The sequence below is a fragment of the Ruditapes philippinarum genome, unplaced genomic scaffold (genome assembly GCF_026571515.1).
Source record: "Ruditapes philippinarum isolate M1 unplaced genomic scaffold, ASM2657151v2 ctg5254_1_1_1_1, whole genome shotgun sequence".
Classification (NCBI taxonomy): Eukaryota; Metazoa; Mollusca; class Bivalvia; order Venerida; family Veneridae; genus Ruditapes; species Ruditapes philippinarum.
In genome coordinates, this window is record NW_026854361.1 from 78769 (window position 1) to 96976 (window position 18208).

At 35.3% G+C, this 18208-nt stretch overlaps 1 protein-coding gene across 3 annotated transcripts in view; it reads left to right on the forward strand.

Moving 5' to 3' along the window:
- The window catches only part of LOC132739948 (transient receptor potential cation channel subfamily V member 6-like), an 86569-nt gene extending 68818 nt beyond the window's left edge, over positions 1-17751 (forward strand). For 2 of the 3 annotated variants that reach the window (XM_060727793.1, XM_060727794.1), the window contains exons 13-17: positions 2198-2295; positions 5261-5284; positions 6992-7153; positions 14225-14425; positions 16462-17751. In XM_060727793.1, coding sequence (XP_060583776.1) covers positions 2198-2295; positions 5261-5284; positions 6992-7153; positions 14225-14425; positions 16462-17442 — 1466 coding nt within the window. In that variant the 3' untranslated portion in view covers positions 17443-17751. The remainder of the gene's footprint in view (positions 1-2197; positions 2296-5260; positions 5285-6991; positions 7154-14224; positions 14426-16461) is intronic. The other variant, XM_060727795.1, reaches the window with a different exon arrangement.
- Positions 17752-18208: the final 457 nt, after the last annotated feature.

The window sequence follows — 18208 nt, forward strand, 5'->3', positions numbered from 1 at the left end:
AAGGTTTATGGTTAAGGTCAGCTCTAACCATGGCTGTAACAACTGGAGCTTTTTTAACTAATTTACATAATTTTGGATGAAAATACCATATAAGTACTTTTTTCTGCGGGAACTTTATTTCTGCTATTTCTGCGATTCATGACGACACCGCAGATTTAAAAACCGCAGAAAATTAAGCCTTTCCCTATGACTATGTCGAAATATGTCAACTACCGGTATTGTATAATTACATTACCATGTACCGTAGATGGGAATTTTTCTTTATGTATCCGTCATGAATAAAATGTTAGAAAAAAAGTTACTTGACTTGTTCTTTTTGTTTAAATAAATATCATGTATGTATGATTTTTGCTCACCCTAAGCTTGCTTTAAAAAAAAAATAAGACTATTATAGTTTGACGAGTGCAAAAAACATGCCCTTTTGTATTTGTACAATATCTTGTGTCTACGTGCGATTTTACCATTGTTTATTTTTCACACTTCATATTTATACACATGCAGTATTACAATTAATTGTTGTCATTGCATGTTGTTATTTTTTATCCCCCACCGAAAATTTTCGGCGGAGGATATAGAAATAGTCTCCGTCCGTTCGTCCGTCCTTCCGTCCGTCCGTCCTTCCTTCCGTCCGTCCGTCCTTCCGTCCGACATTTTTGTCCGGAGCATATCTCTAAAAGTATTTGAGTTATCAACTTGAAACTTCATAGGTGGATAGACCTCATTGAGGAGGAGTGCAGTGCACAAAAATGATAACTCTACCTTGCATGATTTTTTAGTTATTGCCCTTTGTTATTTTTCAAGATTGATTTTTGTCCAGAGCATAACTCCAAAAGCCTATGAGATATTAACATGAAACTTCATAGGTGCATAGATCTCACTCAGGAGGTGTGCAGTGCACAAGAATGATAACTCTACCTTTCATAATTTTTGAGTTATTGCCCTTTGTTATTTTTCATACCTAATTTTTCACCTGAGTGGAGCATAACTCAAAAAGTGTTTGAGATATCAATATGAAATGTCATAGGTGGATAGATCTTATTGAGGAGGAATGTTGTGCGCAAGAATGATAACTCTTCCCTATAAAATTTTTGAGTTATTGCCCTTTGTTTTTTTTCATGCTATTTTGTCCAGAGCTTATCTCAAAAAGTATTTGAGGTATCAACTTGAAACTTCAAAGGTGGATGGATCTCATTGAGGAGGAGTGCAGTGCTTAAGAATGATAACTCTACCCTGCATTATTTTTGAGTTATTGCCCTTTGTTATTTTTCAAAATTAATTTTTGTCCAGAGCATAACTCAAAAAGCCTTTGAGATATCAAAATGAAATTTCATAGGTGCATAGATCTCACTCAGGAGGTGTGCACTGCACAAGAATGATAACTCTACCTTTTATAATTTTTAAGTTATTGCCCTTTGTTCTTTTTCATACTTAATTTTTCAATTCAATTTTTTTCTCAAAAAGTATTTGAGGTATCAACTTGAAACTTCATAGGTGGATAGATTTTACTGAGGAGGGATGCAGCACACAAGAATGATAACCTACCCTGCATTATTTTTCAGTAATTGCCCTTTGTTATTTTCAGCCATCAGTATTCACATAGGTTTCAAATCTGTAATCACTATAGCCATCAGTTTTCATTACCAAAAGACCTCTTAAAATGTAATTATTCCGCTCTACTACATATACATTCTTTCAATGAGCAAACACATTCGGCGGGGGATGGCCATGTTGACATGGCTCTTGTTTTATTAACGTTTATATACCAATAGATGATGATTACGATGAAACACATTATAAGTCGTCTGCATGTTTACCGGGAGTAATGTACATGTTACATCAACAAATCTTGAAATTTTGTCTGTTTGTATCGGTTGATTTTGTAAAAATATCTAAATTAAGATGCAGAAAAAAAAAACATCAATGGGAGAATGATGACACCGCAGAAATAAGATACGCAGAAATTTAAAACCCCTTATTTTAACAAAAATCGCAGAATATTAAGCCCGCAGAAATAAGTACTTATACGGTATTTCATTTATCAAATTAAAACATGACCTTAACCACTAAGATTACCTTGAAAATTAAGCTCATATTTCCAAAATTCATGAATTTTCATTGTTACTCATAATTTTATTTTATGGCAGGTTGTGGGTAATAACAGACATATTTTTCCTTAAAATGATGATTATATTTTCAGGTTTTTATTTTCTGTTTCGGGACATCAACCAAGAGAGTTTCAAAACACTTCCATCAACTATCATGACTCTGTTTCAGATGACACTTGGTGAATTCAAGGTATGATAAAATTGTGTTTATTTAATCATTATTGTATTTAAAAAAAGTTTGGATTTTTTTATCCACACATAATAGGGGATTACTTTTTTCCACATTTGGTTAGAGGATGGTTTCTTTACCATATGTGATGGGTTTTACTACAATTCTATGAGAAGAGATTTTGTTTTTACCTCATTTTAATAAGAGGGAATTGGTTTTTACCACATTTGTATAAGGAATTAGGTTTTTACCACATTTTGATAAGAAGGAATTTGGTTTTTACCTCATTTCAATAAGAGGGGATTGGTTTTTAAAACATTTTCATAAGAAGAGATTAGGTTTTTACCACATTTGTATAAGAAAGGATTTGGATTTTTACCACATTTAGATAAGAAGGTATTGGATATTAACAATATTTATATAATACAGGGCTCGAGCTAGTGGGCGATTCGGGCAAAATAGTCACCGAATTCCGTCCGACTTCGCCGACATCCTACATGAAAGCGAAGATGAAGTCGCCCGATTTTATTGATCCATTATTGAAAATTACCAACAATAACAATAACTGTGAATAACATGTTGTGTGTGTTTGCTTTGTTTATCCTCGCCGCCGGGAAAAGGGACTGTCATGCATCTCAATCAACGCGAAATGTCATTAATCCGTTTGTTTACCAACATGTCATAAAAGTCATTAATCCGTTTGTTTACCAACATGTCATAAAAGTCTAATTAACAGACACTCGAGGAACAATTAGACTCCGCCCACGGCGAGATTACCGATACGTGCGAGAAACCAATCGTAATTCACGTTTTAATCGAGGCGACATTATTAAACCAATCATTAAATCGCTAACATACAACTACCCGTAACAATTATTTATGATGGACGGATCAAACGTCAATTAAATTTTCACTATCGAATGATTGTCAGAATTAAGAGGACCGCTCGACATATAACTGTAACGGTAATTTTAAATGAAAGTTATGATAACCTTTTTTGTCGACGAGTTAAATTTGATAAAATTGACGGCGTATTACACTGTATTTATTACAAATGAAGTTAAATTAAAGATCGTTTCTTTCGTTATCTACTTTCATTTTCTTTACAACATAAGTGAATATGAATATAATGTCCGGCGCAAGCTTTTTAATAGTAAATCAGAAGGGAATAACTGTTAATCCACCCATGATATGATCCATGATAGGAATCAACTATGGCTTTTTTATCTTCATTTAATGCAATGGTTGCATTACATGATACTCATTCTTATTACTTGTTTCAAACTACTTTTAAATTAAAATTGAATATTCTGTTGTAACACAAATCCAATTCATTTAATAAGATATGTACAGTGAGTCAACATAATTGCGATAACATACAACAAACATCGATAAATGAATCTCCTCACTTCTCCCTAAAGTCTCCCCAATTCTCCCTAAAGCAGCTGGAGGGAGAAGTGACTTCTCCCTAAATTTTGAACCTAGCTTGAGCCCTGTAATATACATTGTGTTTTTACCATATTTGTATAAGTTGGGATTGAGTTTTACAACATTTATGTAAGATGGCATTGGGGTTTTACCACATTTGTATTATATTAAGAAGGCAATCCAATTCAGTTTTTACCACATTTGTGTAAGAAGGATTTGGATATTACCACATTTGTATAAGAAAGGAAAGGATTTTTTTCTCCAAATTTGTATAAAAAGACTGGATTTTTACCCACACTTATACTAAGAAGATAAGAGTTTTTTGACCTAATGTATGTAAGGTGAGATGAGGTTTTGACAGAAAAGATCAGTGTAAATTGGTTAAAGGTCACAAGTATTTTAGATTGTGCAGATAATAATTACATTAAAAGAGTTTTGGTTGCAGATAATAATTACATTAAAAGAGCTTTGGTTGTCAGTAAGGTACACATTAAACCATTTGACACATTATTATAGACATTTTCCCAGTATGATAATTTAGTGGGGAAAAAGGCATTTACATGCAGTACTGGAACAGTTATAGATTCTTGAATCATGATTACAATAAACTACATGTGTAGGGTATTTAGCCGACTATAAGCAGTGTGTTTTAACCTACATCTTTGGCAAAAATGAAAAAAAAAACTCCTGGAAGTGGCCATTACTATTCAATTTTATTTAGTGGCCAGACCTTTCCTAGCTTGTGACATGTGAGGAAGCTATCCTTTTAGGTGATGGATGGTCAGTGATTCTACTTTGATCTCATTTTTGCCTGAAATAAAGTATGTATGAAACAGAGGGCTTGTGGTTTTCTTTCAAAGTTGCCATGTGGAAGAGGTTGGTTGCGTGACAAGGTTTTGTTTTTCTCTGTTAAATTGACATTCTTTATCATGCCAGAAGATTGCTGAAGTGTAAAAATAAGCAGATTTTCCTAATTAAAAAAAGATGAACCTTGTGAATGCATTATACAGGGAATTCAAGGAAAGAAACATTGACACTTTGTTTAATGTCACCTATGAAGTTGACAAACCTAATGATGTTAAGAAAATTACTTTTGCCCCACTAAATATGGTTAAATCGACTTTCCATATTCTCTATTTTACTTGCATGATAAGAATGGTAACATACTTTTAACTTTTCTTGCATTATTTGATAACATTGCACAGTTCTAGACCAGATGTTCTATAATAAATCATTCTGGTTTTAAGAATGATGACCCTTTGTGATTGTATCACTGCACATCTATACTGGAACCTTGCAATGTTATACAAAAATGCAGAAAGTATTTCCTGAATATAAGGAATAATTTTGTATGATAAGTTACCACAGTCATAGTGTTAAGCATAATTTTTGTGAAATTAAGGATATGTACAATGTATAGGGGAACCACCTTTGTTCTGTGCTTGTATAGTGCTTGTTTAGTGTAAACATAAAAATTGTTTGTAAAAATGGATATTTTCATTTAGCATTATTTGTGTTTCATTATATGTTATATGTCTTGTTTGTCATATGCTCATAGCTTACACGTGGAGGTAGCAGCAAGGTATTGGTCATAATATGATCTTTTCTCTTTTTTTTCATTGGCTGTCTATTTATAGCAGCAATTTCTTTACACATTTCTCCACCCACATCTTTTATCTACAGATAATGTGTTTGTATGTGTTTAGATGTACTGAGAACCTGTTTGTTTTGTTTTTGTTTGTGATTATTTTAGGTTTGTTTATGTTAAACTTCCTATTTTTACAGATTCAGAATAATGCATTTATAGGTATTCATGTCTTTACAGCACAGAAAAATAATTATATGCTTTGACCAAGATTCTATATTTTTGCAGTGTGCTGTTATAACCAAGAAATACTTTACTTTAAGCATCAGTCATAAATTTTAAAGTGTCACAGTTTTACTTGGACTTGTTTTAAACTTTCCCATATCTTATGTTTATTTTGCATTATTTAAAAAATAAATGTGATTTATACTTGAATTGTGATCCATAAAATTCAAGCAGTGGCCTATAAAAAGCCTCTTAACAATGGAAATTTTCTTTGAAGTCATGCAGTTTTCCCAAAAGTCTGAACTTACACAACCTTGTTAACTTCTTAATGTTGCTATTTTAGCGATAATTCTTCCCAAAGTCAAGAAGCTAAGGCCATTTCCAAATTGAATGAGTAAAACCACTGGGTCAAATGAGAAAAACCACTGGGTCAAATGAAGTTGTTAACCCTTAGCCTGATAGAATAGTTAAGTGATAAGACTTTGCCACCATGATATTTCCTGGCCAGCCTGCACATCAGTACAGTCTGACCATGCCGTATAACATTGGCTGACCAACTTTAAAGTTCCGTCTTTTTAATTATCCTCAAAATTGATATTGGATATTGGATAGTTCCAAAAAAATTAAGCTCGACAAATCTGTGAAAGGAATTCTGCAGGTTAAGGTTAAATTGTCGCAAGTAAATTGTCTGAATTAAGTTCTAACAAAACAAATTAAAAACGTACATGGATATGTAGCAGGTTTATTGCAGTTTGTCCTCGTTACATTTTGTTGCTCTTGAGTGCATTTTATTTTTATGTTTATTTTACATTAAGATAACTTTCTCAAAGAGTGCATTTTATACTTTAGAGTGTTGTTCGTTTTTACTATTAACTTATTGATTCAAATCAGTATGATCGCTTTAATCTTTTTCATATACAGGTCCATTATTGATACAATTTATTTTTTTCAGAAATGTATTTGTACCAAGAAATGATAAGCTTTTATTGTTTGGAAAAGGAAACTTTTCTAGGCTACAATTTCTTTTCTACTTATAGCCTGTTACTGTTTATCATAAGAAGATTTATATACCTTGAAATTAAAAACAAATTTCTTTTCAAAAATTACTATTAAATATTTTCATATAGTAATGTGGTAATGTCAGATATGATTGCTTTGGAATTTAATATTGAAAAACTGAGTTGAAAATTTAAAGTAGTCCTAATGTATGACAAATATCCTTTATGATGAAATTCTTTTAAATTTGCCAACAATTAGTATTTTTTTATTCATTTTGAGCATTTTATTGTATGTCTCATTAATGGATTGACTATTTTATGTTAAAGAATTGTCTGCATGTATGGACATTGTTGAAATACTGACTATAGTGTTCATTAAAACTAATAACCTAGATATTTCCGCATCATTATAAGCTGTGTTATTTCATTTACACCATGTTATTATATATGAATGCAAAAATGTTTACTTTACTGTTTTCAGTACCACGATTTTGACCTGACACGTTACGCCCTTCTCACCAAACTCGTGTTTGCCGTGTTTATGATCCTAGTACCCATCTTGTTACTCAACATGTTGATAGCCATGATGGGTAATACATACCAGTGTGTTATATCAAAGTCTGAAAAAGAATGGAGAAAACAGGCAAGCTATGTTTAGTAGAATTGTTTGATGGGGATAGTTTCAGTACATAAATATGTCCTCTTCCTTTGAATACATGAAACGATAAACAATGAATAAGATAAGCTTGCAATAAATCATACAGTGGATGGAATTTGGAATGCTCACAATAAACTGTTCACATTTAATGAGATAGACTTGAAATAAATGATACAGTGATTGCTACCTTAACCCATTACGCAATATATACGCCTTTTAACGCCTTTTTCACCCCCCCCCCCCCTTTTGGTTTCTCAAATGGTGAAAAAATGCCTTATTTGTGGAAGTAGTTTCGTATATTTGAAGTAATAATACAAAGGCGTTGTGTAAGTTCGATCTGTATTGACTCTCGATTCAATGTGTACAAAATCTCAACAGTAACATATCAACAATAACAACATACGTCAGAAGTGACGTTGACGTCAAATAGCGCGGTAAGACGTAACATAGATAATAGCGTACATATATGTAGTTTTCTTGCGGACATACTGGGGGCCGCGAAATGTTTAACACTTATTACACAAAGATAAAGAATATTTAAGCAGTATGTTCAGAAGTAACTTATCAGCATACAATATCAAAGCGTAATTTATATATAAGCGTATAGTCTCTAAGCAGTTCATTTGGCAAAACTATTATGGTTACTTTCGTTATTAAGCTTTAAAATACAGTCTTTTGAAGTGTCACTTTGTATGAATATTATTTCATAGTTAAAGTTCTGTAACTTCCAAAGGAAAAAGTTTCACTATCGGTCTATTGGTAACACCACTGTCTGTTCTAATTTTCGCCGAACGAACATGTCCATCTCTCCCGAGCACGAGTTGTTCAACGACCGCCAATTTCCATTGTGCACGTGGTACGTCATCGTGAACTTGTACTATGTCACCAACTGATATGGATTGTTTATTTTTCCCGGAAGTACGATGTTGTTCACGAAGAGCAGTTAGGTAATCATGTCTCCATCTCTTACGGAAGTCTTCTATGATTTTAATCTGAACTCTGGCACGTAGTGTAATGTTCTGTTGTTTCCCAAGGTTCAAACTTAGGTCCGTTTCATCAACAGTGTCATGATACGGTAATGTGGTAATGCGTCTACCATATAAAAGATGGGCTGGTGTTAATGGTTCTGGTTCTGGGCGATTGCCGGATGAGACATATGTTAACGGACGGTCATTCATAACGGCTTCTATCTCGGTTATGACAGTCTGCAAGAGTCGTATGTAACGTAGGTACGGCCTAGGGTTTTCTTGAGTGCTGTCTTTGTGAGACCAATCAACCTTTCCCACCATCCTCCATACCAAGGTGCACGCTTAGGAATGAATTTCCATGTGGTACCATGACTGGTAAGTGTGTCATGTACATGTCGGGACTCGAACAAACGTGTTATATGGTTGGAGGCAGCCATAAATGTTGAAGCAGAGATCATGACATGTGGTAAAGATTTTCCGCTGCTGAATCTTCTAAATGCTTGTAGAAAGGAGTCTTCTGTCAAATCTGGCACGAGTTCTAAGTGCACCGCTCGTGTGGAAGCACACGTAAATAAACAAATATATGCTTTTGATTCCATTCCATCTTTAGTTCTGACATAAAGTGCGCCTGTAAAGTCTACACCTGTCACTGTAAATGGCACTGTATCTTCTACTCGATATCTGGGTAACGGAGGAGGATCTGGGGGTGAGTATGCTTGGCCAACTACCTTCCGGCAAGTGACACAATTCCGAAGAATTGTCTTTACACATTGACGAATAGCTGGTATCCAATACTTCTGTCGTATGTAAGTAATTGTAGAATTTACTCCAGCATGTAGTATTTTTTGATGGTAGTGAAGTACAATCAAACGGGTCAATTTATGTTTTGATGGTAACAGGTAAGGGAATTTCGAACTCTCGACCAGTGGGGCATTGTGAATTCGACCTCCGCAACGGATTCCGCCATCGTTATCTTAAAATAGTCGAAGTTGTTTGACAAGCTGTGAGCGGGATTTACTTGATCTCATGTTGCTGATCTCTCCTTGATAAGTACTGGACTGACAGTCTATTAGCCATGTTTTCTCAGCTTGAAGTAATTCATTGGGGGACAGGGGTTCGAGTCTCTTTTTAGAACTTCTGCTGTTTTGTATGAATCTCATCACATATGCAGTAATACGTAATAGTTTCTGGTATGAACCGCATCTGTCAATATCAATAACTCTATGAATGCCTTGCTCGCTAGTTGTGGTAACATTACTGGTAGTGCTAGGATCTGAACCGGAAGTGTTGGTTTCATGACCAGAAGTGTCATATAAGGAAGCTGTAAGCACTGTTGCATCTTTTGGATTCCATGTAGGCCATTTTGATTGATTGTTTATCCATGATGGTCCATATTGCCAAAGGCTGTTATTGACAAACTGGGTCGCTGTTATACCACGGGTAAGTAAATCTGCTGGGTTAAAGTTGGTTGGACAGTATTTCCATTTCCGGTTCCCGGTCAGTTTTTGTATTTCTTCGACTCTGTTTCTCACGAAGCGGGGTAAAGTTTTAACTGTTTCTAACCAATGTAAAACAATCTGACTGTCTGACCAAAGATAGAAATTTGTGTGTTTTAATGTCTTCTTTATGTGGCTTAAAAGTCGAGCACCTATTACAGCTGCCATTAATTCTAGTCGAGGTAACGTAAGTTTTTTAAGAGGTGCCACACGATTCTTTGCCATAATAAGTGATGAATTTTGACCATTGGAAAGGTACGCTGCAGCTCCATATGATGACTGGCTAGCATCTACAAACACGTGTAAGGTAGTATGTGAATGGTCGTCTGCTTGTCTAATTTTCTCGTCTGCTCCGGGAAAATAGCAACGTCTGTATTGAGTGGTGGATAGTGTAGTCAAATCTGCAGCAAGATTTTTCCACCTCTTTTGTATATTTGCTGGAAGTGGAGTATCCCAATCAAACTTTTCTTCCCAAATTTGTTGCAATATAATCTTAGCACGTACCGTAACCGGACTAAGTAGACCAAGAGGATCGAACATTTTTGACGTCTGTCGCAAGATTTCTCTTTTCGTTGTAGTATCTGTGACTGGTATATAGGTTTGTTGGAAAGTCAACATATCTGTCTCTGTATTCCATCGCATTCCAAGTATCTTTGTGATTTTATCTGTATCTTGTACGTCGTAGTTTAAGGCTAAATTTCGTAGTTTCTGGCTATTTGAATTCCAAGAGCGTAAGTTAAAGTTTGCAGACGACATAAGCTTTCGGGAATCATGGAAGTAAGCAAGTGCCTGGTTTTCATCTTCAAAGCTTGACAAAACGTTGTCTACGTACAAATCTCTTCTTAAAATACTACTGATCCATACATCACTGTTACTTGCTAGATGTTTTAAAATCGTTGCATTAAGAATGAATGGGGAACATGTTGCACCAAACAGAACTGCTTTAAACCTGTAGGTGATCAAAGTACTGTCGGGATTTTTGGGGTCACTTAACCAAAGAAATCTTGTTACATCTTTGTCTTCTTCTGCAAGCTGTATTTGTAGAAAAGCCTTCTCTATGTTGGTAGTAACAGCATATCTGTGTAACCGAAAACGGATAAGAATTTGAGTAAGATCGTTAAGCTCTGGTGGCGTAGACTTCAAACAGTCATTTAAGCTTGGTTGGTCACGTGACTGATGACAACTACAGTCATATACGATGCGTATCGGTGTTTGTGAACTGAGTCTTTCTTGACGCCGTGGTGGGGAATGTAATGTATCTTGTGTTGTGGTGTGATACATTCGTCTACCTTCTCAATAAAACCTCTCTTTTCTTGATCATTGATTATTTCTCCATACGTTTGTAGAATACTAGGGTCTTGACGTAAACGTCTGATTACGTTTTCAGTGCGTTTCTTGGTGATGTCATAATTCGTTGGTAATATAGCGTGATCTTCTTTCCAAGGCAGTTTGGCTGTGTAACGTCCGTTATTGTAGGTGATTGAATCATGCTGGTAGTTTTCTAGGTATGTAGATTCACGGTTCTCTTCTTCTTGAGATATACCCAGGGACTCGAGCTTCCAAAATCTCTCAATATCAAAGGAGTCTGGGGAGGCCGTTAAAATGTTCAATAAATGGGTGGACGTTTCTTGTGTGGGAACTGGAGGCTGTTGGGATGTGGACGCTGTAAGTGTAGAAACCGGAAGTTGGTGTTGCCTTGACGCTGGAAAGTTGGAAACCGGAAGTGGACCGGATAAAAGATATCCAAGTCTCGACTGCACCGCTGTTGGACCATTCCCTCGGACTTCCTTATCTTGAACAATTTTCCAATATGAATCTGCTCCAATCAGTAACGATATCTCAAAATCTCTGTCATTTGTAACTGGATGAGCTAGCTTTAAACCATGCAAGTATGGAAGGGCTGATATATTCTGATTAAAATTTCGCAGCGGTACGGCTATCTTTGGAACAATCAAAACATCAATGCATATTTTCTCATTGTCGTCTGTAATAAGATATATATATAACATTTTCTCATGTGTCGTACTCTTTGGCTAGTATCACCAAATGATGCTAAATGAACGACTTCACTTCGGTCTGCTCAATTTGTAGATTCTCCGCTAATTCTTCAGTGATAAAAGAACGCTGAGCTCCCTCATCAAAAAGAATATTTGTTTCCAGTGAAACGCTGTTATAACATATCTGTGCAACTGCTGTCTTCAGAAGAACGTCATGTCTAAGCTGAGTGATAGAGTGTAGAATTGCAGCCTTGGGTTGATTTGAAACACCGGAAGTAGCTGGTATGGTGAAACTTGCGGCATTGGGATTCAGCTTTGAGTTTGATTGCTTAGCAGATTTGTCACAGATACTCGAATGATGTTTGCGCTGACAGTGACGACATCTGTTTGTGGAACGACATGCCGATACTTGATGTTTCCGTAAACAGTTAAAACACAAATGTTCTCTTTTTACAATGTCTATACGCGATTCATATGATGTAACCTTTCTGCACTCGTTTGGGGAATGTCATCATTACAAAAAGGACAAACTTTCTTTGAAAGTTTTTCCGGAAATTGACGTTCTTTCTTACGTTCATTTTTACGTTCATTTGTACTTTGTCTGGTTCCAGTAAAGAATGACGCTGTGGGAATATGAACATCAGGTTCACGGTTTTAATATCAGTAGTAGAAATACCTGCTTCCATGAAAGAAATTTCTTTACAGATAGCTGACCTTAACTCTTGTAATTCCCAGTTTACACTGCGATGTTCACGTGCCATATTTTGCTTCATTTATGCCTGGTAACTTCTCTAAAATTATTGGTATTAATAAGCTACCGTAAGATTCCTGTGACTGCCCAAGTGATTCTAAACCTCTGATAAAAGTTTCCATTTTTTATCATAAAAACATTGTAAACTTACTACATTGTTGCTAGGTCTTGGAAGTTCAAGCAAGGACTGCATGTATCTATGAATTATCTTCTGTTGTTGTCCGAAGCGCTCCCTTAGTAGACTCACTGCCTTTGAATAGTTCGCATTCGTCAAAGGAAACCCGTCTATACACCGTGCTGCTATACCTTGAACCAGAGATTGCAAGTAGTTGAACTTCTGAACGTCCGATAACGTAGAATTCAGATGAATAGATGACTCATAAGAGTCCCAAAAAGTCTGCCAGTTGGTGAGATCTCCGTCAAAATTAGGTATGGTAAGTTTTGGGAGTTTATGTTGCGCAAATGTACTCGAACTCGTATGTCTAGGTACCATAGGGTTATCTTCTTGATCAACGGAACTATTGTTTGTAAAATCTTGGGTCTGTTTCCGGTAAAACTCGCTTAACTTCTGAATCCTCAGATCCAAATCGTATGAATATTCTTCACTTTCCACGATTTCTGTTTCAATATCGTCACACTGATTAATGATCTTTTCAGTCAGTCCTTTAATTATTGTAGCTTTTTCTGTCAGATAATCTATGAGTGATGAAAATTCTAGAGACAATATTTCCTCATTTTGATCAATTGCGGCTAATTTTCTCTGCACAATTCTGCGATGACCTTCTCTTGTTGAAATAAGCTTCTGTAGATTCATGATTAGTCAATAGCTATACAAACGGCACCAATGTGGCGTTGTGTAGGTTCGATCTGTATTGACTCTCGATTCAATGTGTACAAAATCTCAACAGTAACATATCAACAATAACAACATACGTCAGAAGTGACGTTGACGTCAAATAGCACGGTAAGACGTAACGTAGATAATAGCGTACATATATGTAGTTTTCTTGCGGACATTATTTAGGCCCCCAACACTTGTTTTTGTTTGAGAAATGTTGTTTAAAATAGTGACCACTTTTTCGGCAAGGCCCCCCAACCAAAAGATACATCAGGGGGTTGCCAGAAGTGGGATGTGCCCCCCTCTGTTTGGGGGGTTTGAAGGGGGGCGGAGTCCCCCTCATCGCCAAGAAAATTTTGGACTTGTGTGAGGCTAAAAATGACCCCAGATTGATCATAAGGTAACGTGTAACCAATGCTGAAAAGCATTTGACTCTATCTCAATCCATTGAGAAGTTGCAGCACTTTGAAGTCAATTTTGATGGAAAAAATCAACGCAAAATAGTAATTTTTTGGCAATTTTGAGATGTCCCCTCCTTGCCATGGTAACAGATAATTTAAGCCTGAGCATGTGGTTGCAAAGGCAATGGTCCAGTCAACATTTGTGCCAAGTTTGATTAGTATTGAAGCAGTTTTTATTTTTTTCTAGCAATTTGAACTTGTAACGGGAGACTTTTCAATGAAAACAGCCATTTTTCACAAAATGCTCATGAAGTAATGGGTTAAGGAGATCTAAAGCTGTCTGCAATTAAGCTAATAACACCAATGCTGCAGTTATCAAAGTTTGTGTTTATGGTTTATTAAAGCCAGTGTGCACTTAAAAGACAACAGTAGTGTTTCAATTATCCTGAATATAAAAAATTGAAATGATGACTTTAATATCAATATTATATTACTACTTGCTAAATAATGGAAAAAAAATGTCCTTATCTATCAACATGAAAATGGTTAGAGTTCATTATTTAATTTTTTCAAGAGAGATTGTATATTTGATTTGTTATCTTCAGTGGGCAAAGATTGTGGTCGTACTAGAACGAGGCTTTACAAAAAAGCAGCTACAGCACCACCATAGGGAATACTCAATCAAACTTGGCGAGCCGTCAATGGAGAATGGGAAGATGAAGGAAGAGTTACGTGCCCTTGTTGTCATCAAAACGTCTCCTAAAACAAAAGCACGTCAGAGAAAGATAGCTGTAGGAAATTGGAAGGTAATTTTGAAATAATAGGAAAGATGGTTTTCTATTTTGCAAGAAGAAATTGCAGAGGCCATAATGGAGCCTGCTTTTTGTCTTTCTATTACATCTCATAGGATCTTATTTTTGGCACCATATGACCTAAATTGTGTTGGTCTTCCTTAAAAGCAAACAAAACAAACAAGTTATAGGATCTCTTATAAGTCAACATTTTTATGCTCCCGGAAGGGAGACCATATAGTTGCCACCTTGTCAGTCTGTCCGTCCGTTGTCTTGTCTGGAGCATAACTTGAAAACCCTTGGAGATAATTTGTTTAAACTTCATACAGTGGTAGAGGGCATTTAAGGGGAATGCAGTATCAAAAAAACCATAACTCTATTTTGCCTGGTTTTTGAATTATCTCCCCTTTTAGAAAAATCTAGTCTGGGACATAACTCTAAAACTATAAGAGATATCAACATGAAACTTTGTAGGTAAATAGATCTCATTGGGTAGTTGTGCAGTGCACAAGAACCATAACTCTTTTTGCCTAATTTTGGAGTTATTGCCCTTTGTTAATTTTAACACTTTGTCTGGAACATCACTCTAAAACTTAAGAGATATCAAGATGAAACATTGTCGGTAGATAGATCTCATTGAGTAGAAGTGCAGTGCAAAAGAACCATAACTGTTAAACCTCATTTTTGAATTATCTCCCTTTTTAGAAAAACCTTGTCCAGGACATAGCTGTAAAACTATAAGAGATATCAACATGAAACTTTGTAGGTAGATATATCTCAATGGGTAGATGTGCAGTGCACAAGAATCATAACTCTGCCTTGCCTAATTTTGGAGTTATTGCCCTTTGTTTATTTTTACTTTTTGAACTTTGTCTGGGACATTACGCCAAAATTATAAGAGATATCCACATAAAACTTTGTTGGTAGATAGAACTCATTGAGTAAAAGTGCAGTACAAAAAAAACAAAAAAACATAACTCTGTTTTGCCCAATTTGTGAATTATCTCCCCTTTTAAAAAAATCTTGTTTGGGAAATAACTCTAAAACAACAAGAGATATCAACATGATACTTTGTAGGTAGAAAGATATCAATGGGTAGATGTGTAGTGCACAAAAACATGAACTCCGCCTTTCCAAATTTTGTAGTTATTGCCCTTTGTTCATTTTTTAAATTTTGAACTTTGTCAGGGACATAACTCGGAAACCATAAGAGGTATCAACAAGAAACTTCGTTGATTAGAAGTGCAGTGGAAAGAACAGTTACTCTGCCTTGCCTAATTTTGGAATTATTGCATTTTGAACTTTTTCCAGGGACATAACTCTAAAACTACAAGAGGTGTACTTTCCTGTGTCCAAAACCTATTCGGGGAGCATCACCCAGCTCAAACGGAGCTCTTGTCTTATTGATACTTTGCCGACTTATGTTTTTGTTTGTATATGACAGGAGTCAAAGTCAGTGCTGCTAAGAATGAAAATAGATTTTTTTTCACATTTCTTCTTATAGTCATTAAATAACGAGTGATTTCCTAGATATTACATAAGAAGTTATTTTGCATAGAAGTTGATGGGATTAAGGTCAATTTTAAGGATGATTTTCTCTTCATAGAATTGTTAGGCAATGTTTTATTCTTTGTGGAAGGGGTGTTTGTTGAGCACTCATCACTCAATTGTTTATAATTGATTTTATTTAATGAATGGTAAGTTATTTATTAAATGAATGGTAAGTAATTATCTTGTATCGATGTAAGTTAATATGTTTAGATGAAGTGTTGATATGTGTGCAATATTTTCTCCTATCTTTAGTGAAAATCAAACTTTTTATGACTTTCACAAATTCAGTATCTGGATTTAATAAGATTATTTGGACAACTTTGAAAAATTGATTTAAATATTGTATTTATATGCTCAAAACTAATTTGCAATCATTTATTATGAAATGACAACAGCTATTTTATTGTATCAAACTAAGATAACCAAATATTCAAAAGTAAAGTCCATTTATTCACAAATAGTTTCAAAATTTGCATTTTATTTTTGTATTTCATTTTCAGAAACTTGGTCATGAGATTATATTACAACTGAAAGATCAGAAAAAGAAAGGCAAAACAGGGCCACTTAAGTTACAAAGAACAGCAAGGAAACCTAGAAAGAGCACAGCTGATTCTGATTCTGATGACGACAAAAAGTTCACAAATATTACTGCGCAGCTAGCATGGGAAAGAGATATTGACCTGACTAAAGGTCAGGCATTTACAAAAAATCCGTCTGCTATAGAGAGCACAGAACATGTTAAACCAGGAGGTCTAGCGAATAATATAGGCGGACACATTTCTCCTGATAAAAAATCCGATAAGAAAACTGGACAGACTGAAGAACAGGCTGGAAATCATATGGCAAATGGGCATGTAAATTCTGCCAGAACTATTAAGAAATTTGTTAAAAAGCCTAACGGCACCCCAAAAACTAGTCCTAAATTTCAGAAGCAGTTTTCTATGAATCGGATAACACCCTTACCGTTAGACTTAAACAACAGTGATGATCTTGGTTTGGACGGTCTCGATAGTGAAAATACAAGTCGAACTGAGTCGAAAGCAAGTAGTGGTAAAAGACCAGTTAGTTTAGATACTAAAAGAACAGTTAGTAGTATACAGTTTGATTTGGATCATTTTGTTGTGAAAGCAGACGACAAATATGTTACAAATATATCTCAGGTTGCACCTGCAACTGATGCTAAGACTAATGATGAGGCAAATAGAGCCGAAAGTGCCAATTCTAAGGATATGTATGAACAGTGGGTGGATGAAATTATAGAAGGAAGCCGGGAAACATCACCTAGCAAAAGTGAGTCCGGTTCCCCTTCTCATAAACATCATAAAAGTAAGAAACACAAAAAGGAGAAAAAGAGTAGTTCAAGAGAAGGAAGGCGGAGTCGAAGTGGGGAACGGAAAAAGAGTCCTCGTATAAAAACACCAACATCAGACGAGCTACTGCTGGTAGATTCTGATGCACCAGTAGATGAGAGTACATTATGAAACTTATGATAAGTTAGGAGGGAAAGTCCAATATGTCTGTGAATTTATGTTATGTGTTACATATTTCGCAGTGTAACTTAAGCATAAGTACTTGGCTTGAGATTTTTTGTATGAAATTTAATCATACATCTGGAAGCCTATGAAATGATATATTTTTAGGCTTTGGTTAGTTTAACTGCTAATCAACTGGTTTGATGACTTGCAATTTGGCCAGAGCAGCGAGTCTTTATGCAATATGTAAATTCAGTGCTAACTTATGTTGCTGAAGTCTGTATGCATTGTGTTAACACAGATGTATAAATGTGTGATGCAGCAATATAATTTTTAAAACTGCATAGCAAAAAGAAGAAAATTTAACTGAAACATCATTGAGTGGAGCAACAGGATAGACATGTGCTTCAGTGATATATTTATTGGTTTTTACACATATATGGTGTGTAATTGGTATATGTAAAATGAAACCAACGTAAATGTGTTACACATGTGAAATGTTTTTTTTACATGTTATTGGTACTTGTAAAAAGTTGGGTTTAAATAAAACAAATGTGCAGGATTTGGAAACTAAGGAAAGCTTGAAAATGGAACATTATTTTGACGACTGTGATAAAGGATTTGATGGGCAGTAAATAATTGTTGTTGTTTTTTTAAACTGACCACTGTGATGACCAGTGGTCATTTAGGATGACCGAACATTGATAATTGTTTGGGATACAAATCTAGATTTGTTGTGATCATTGATAGTTGGTGTAATGCAATTTTTGTGTAC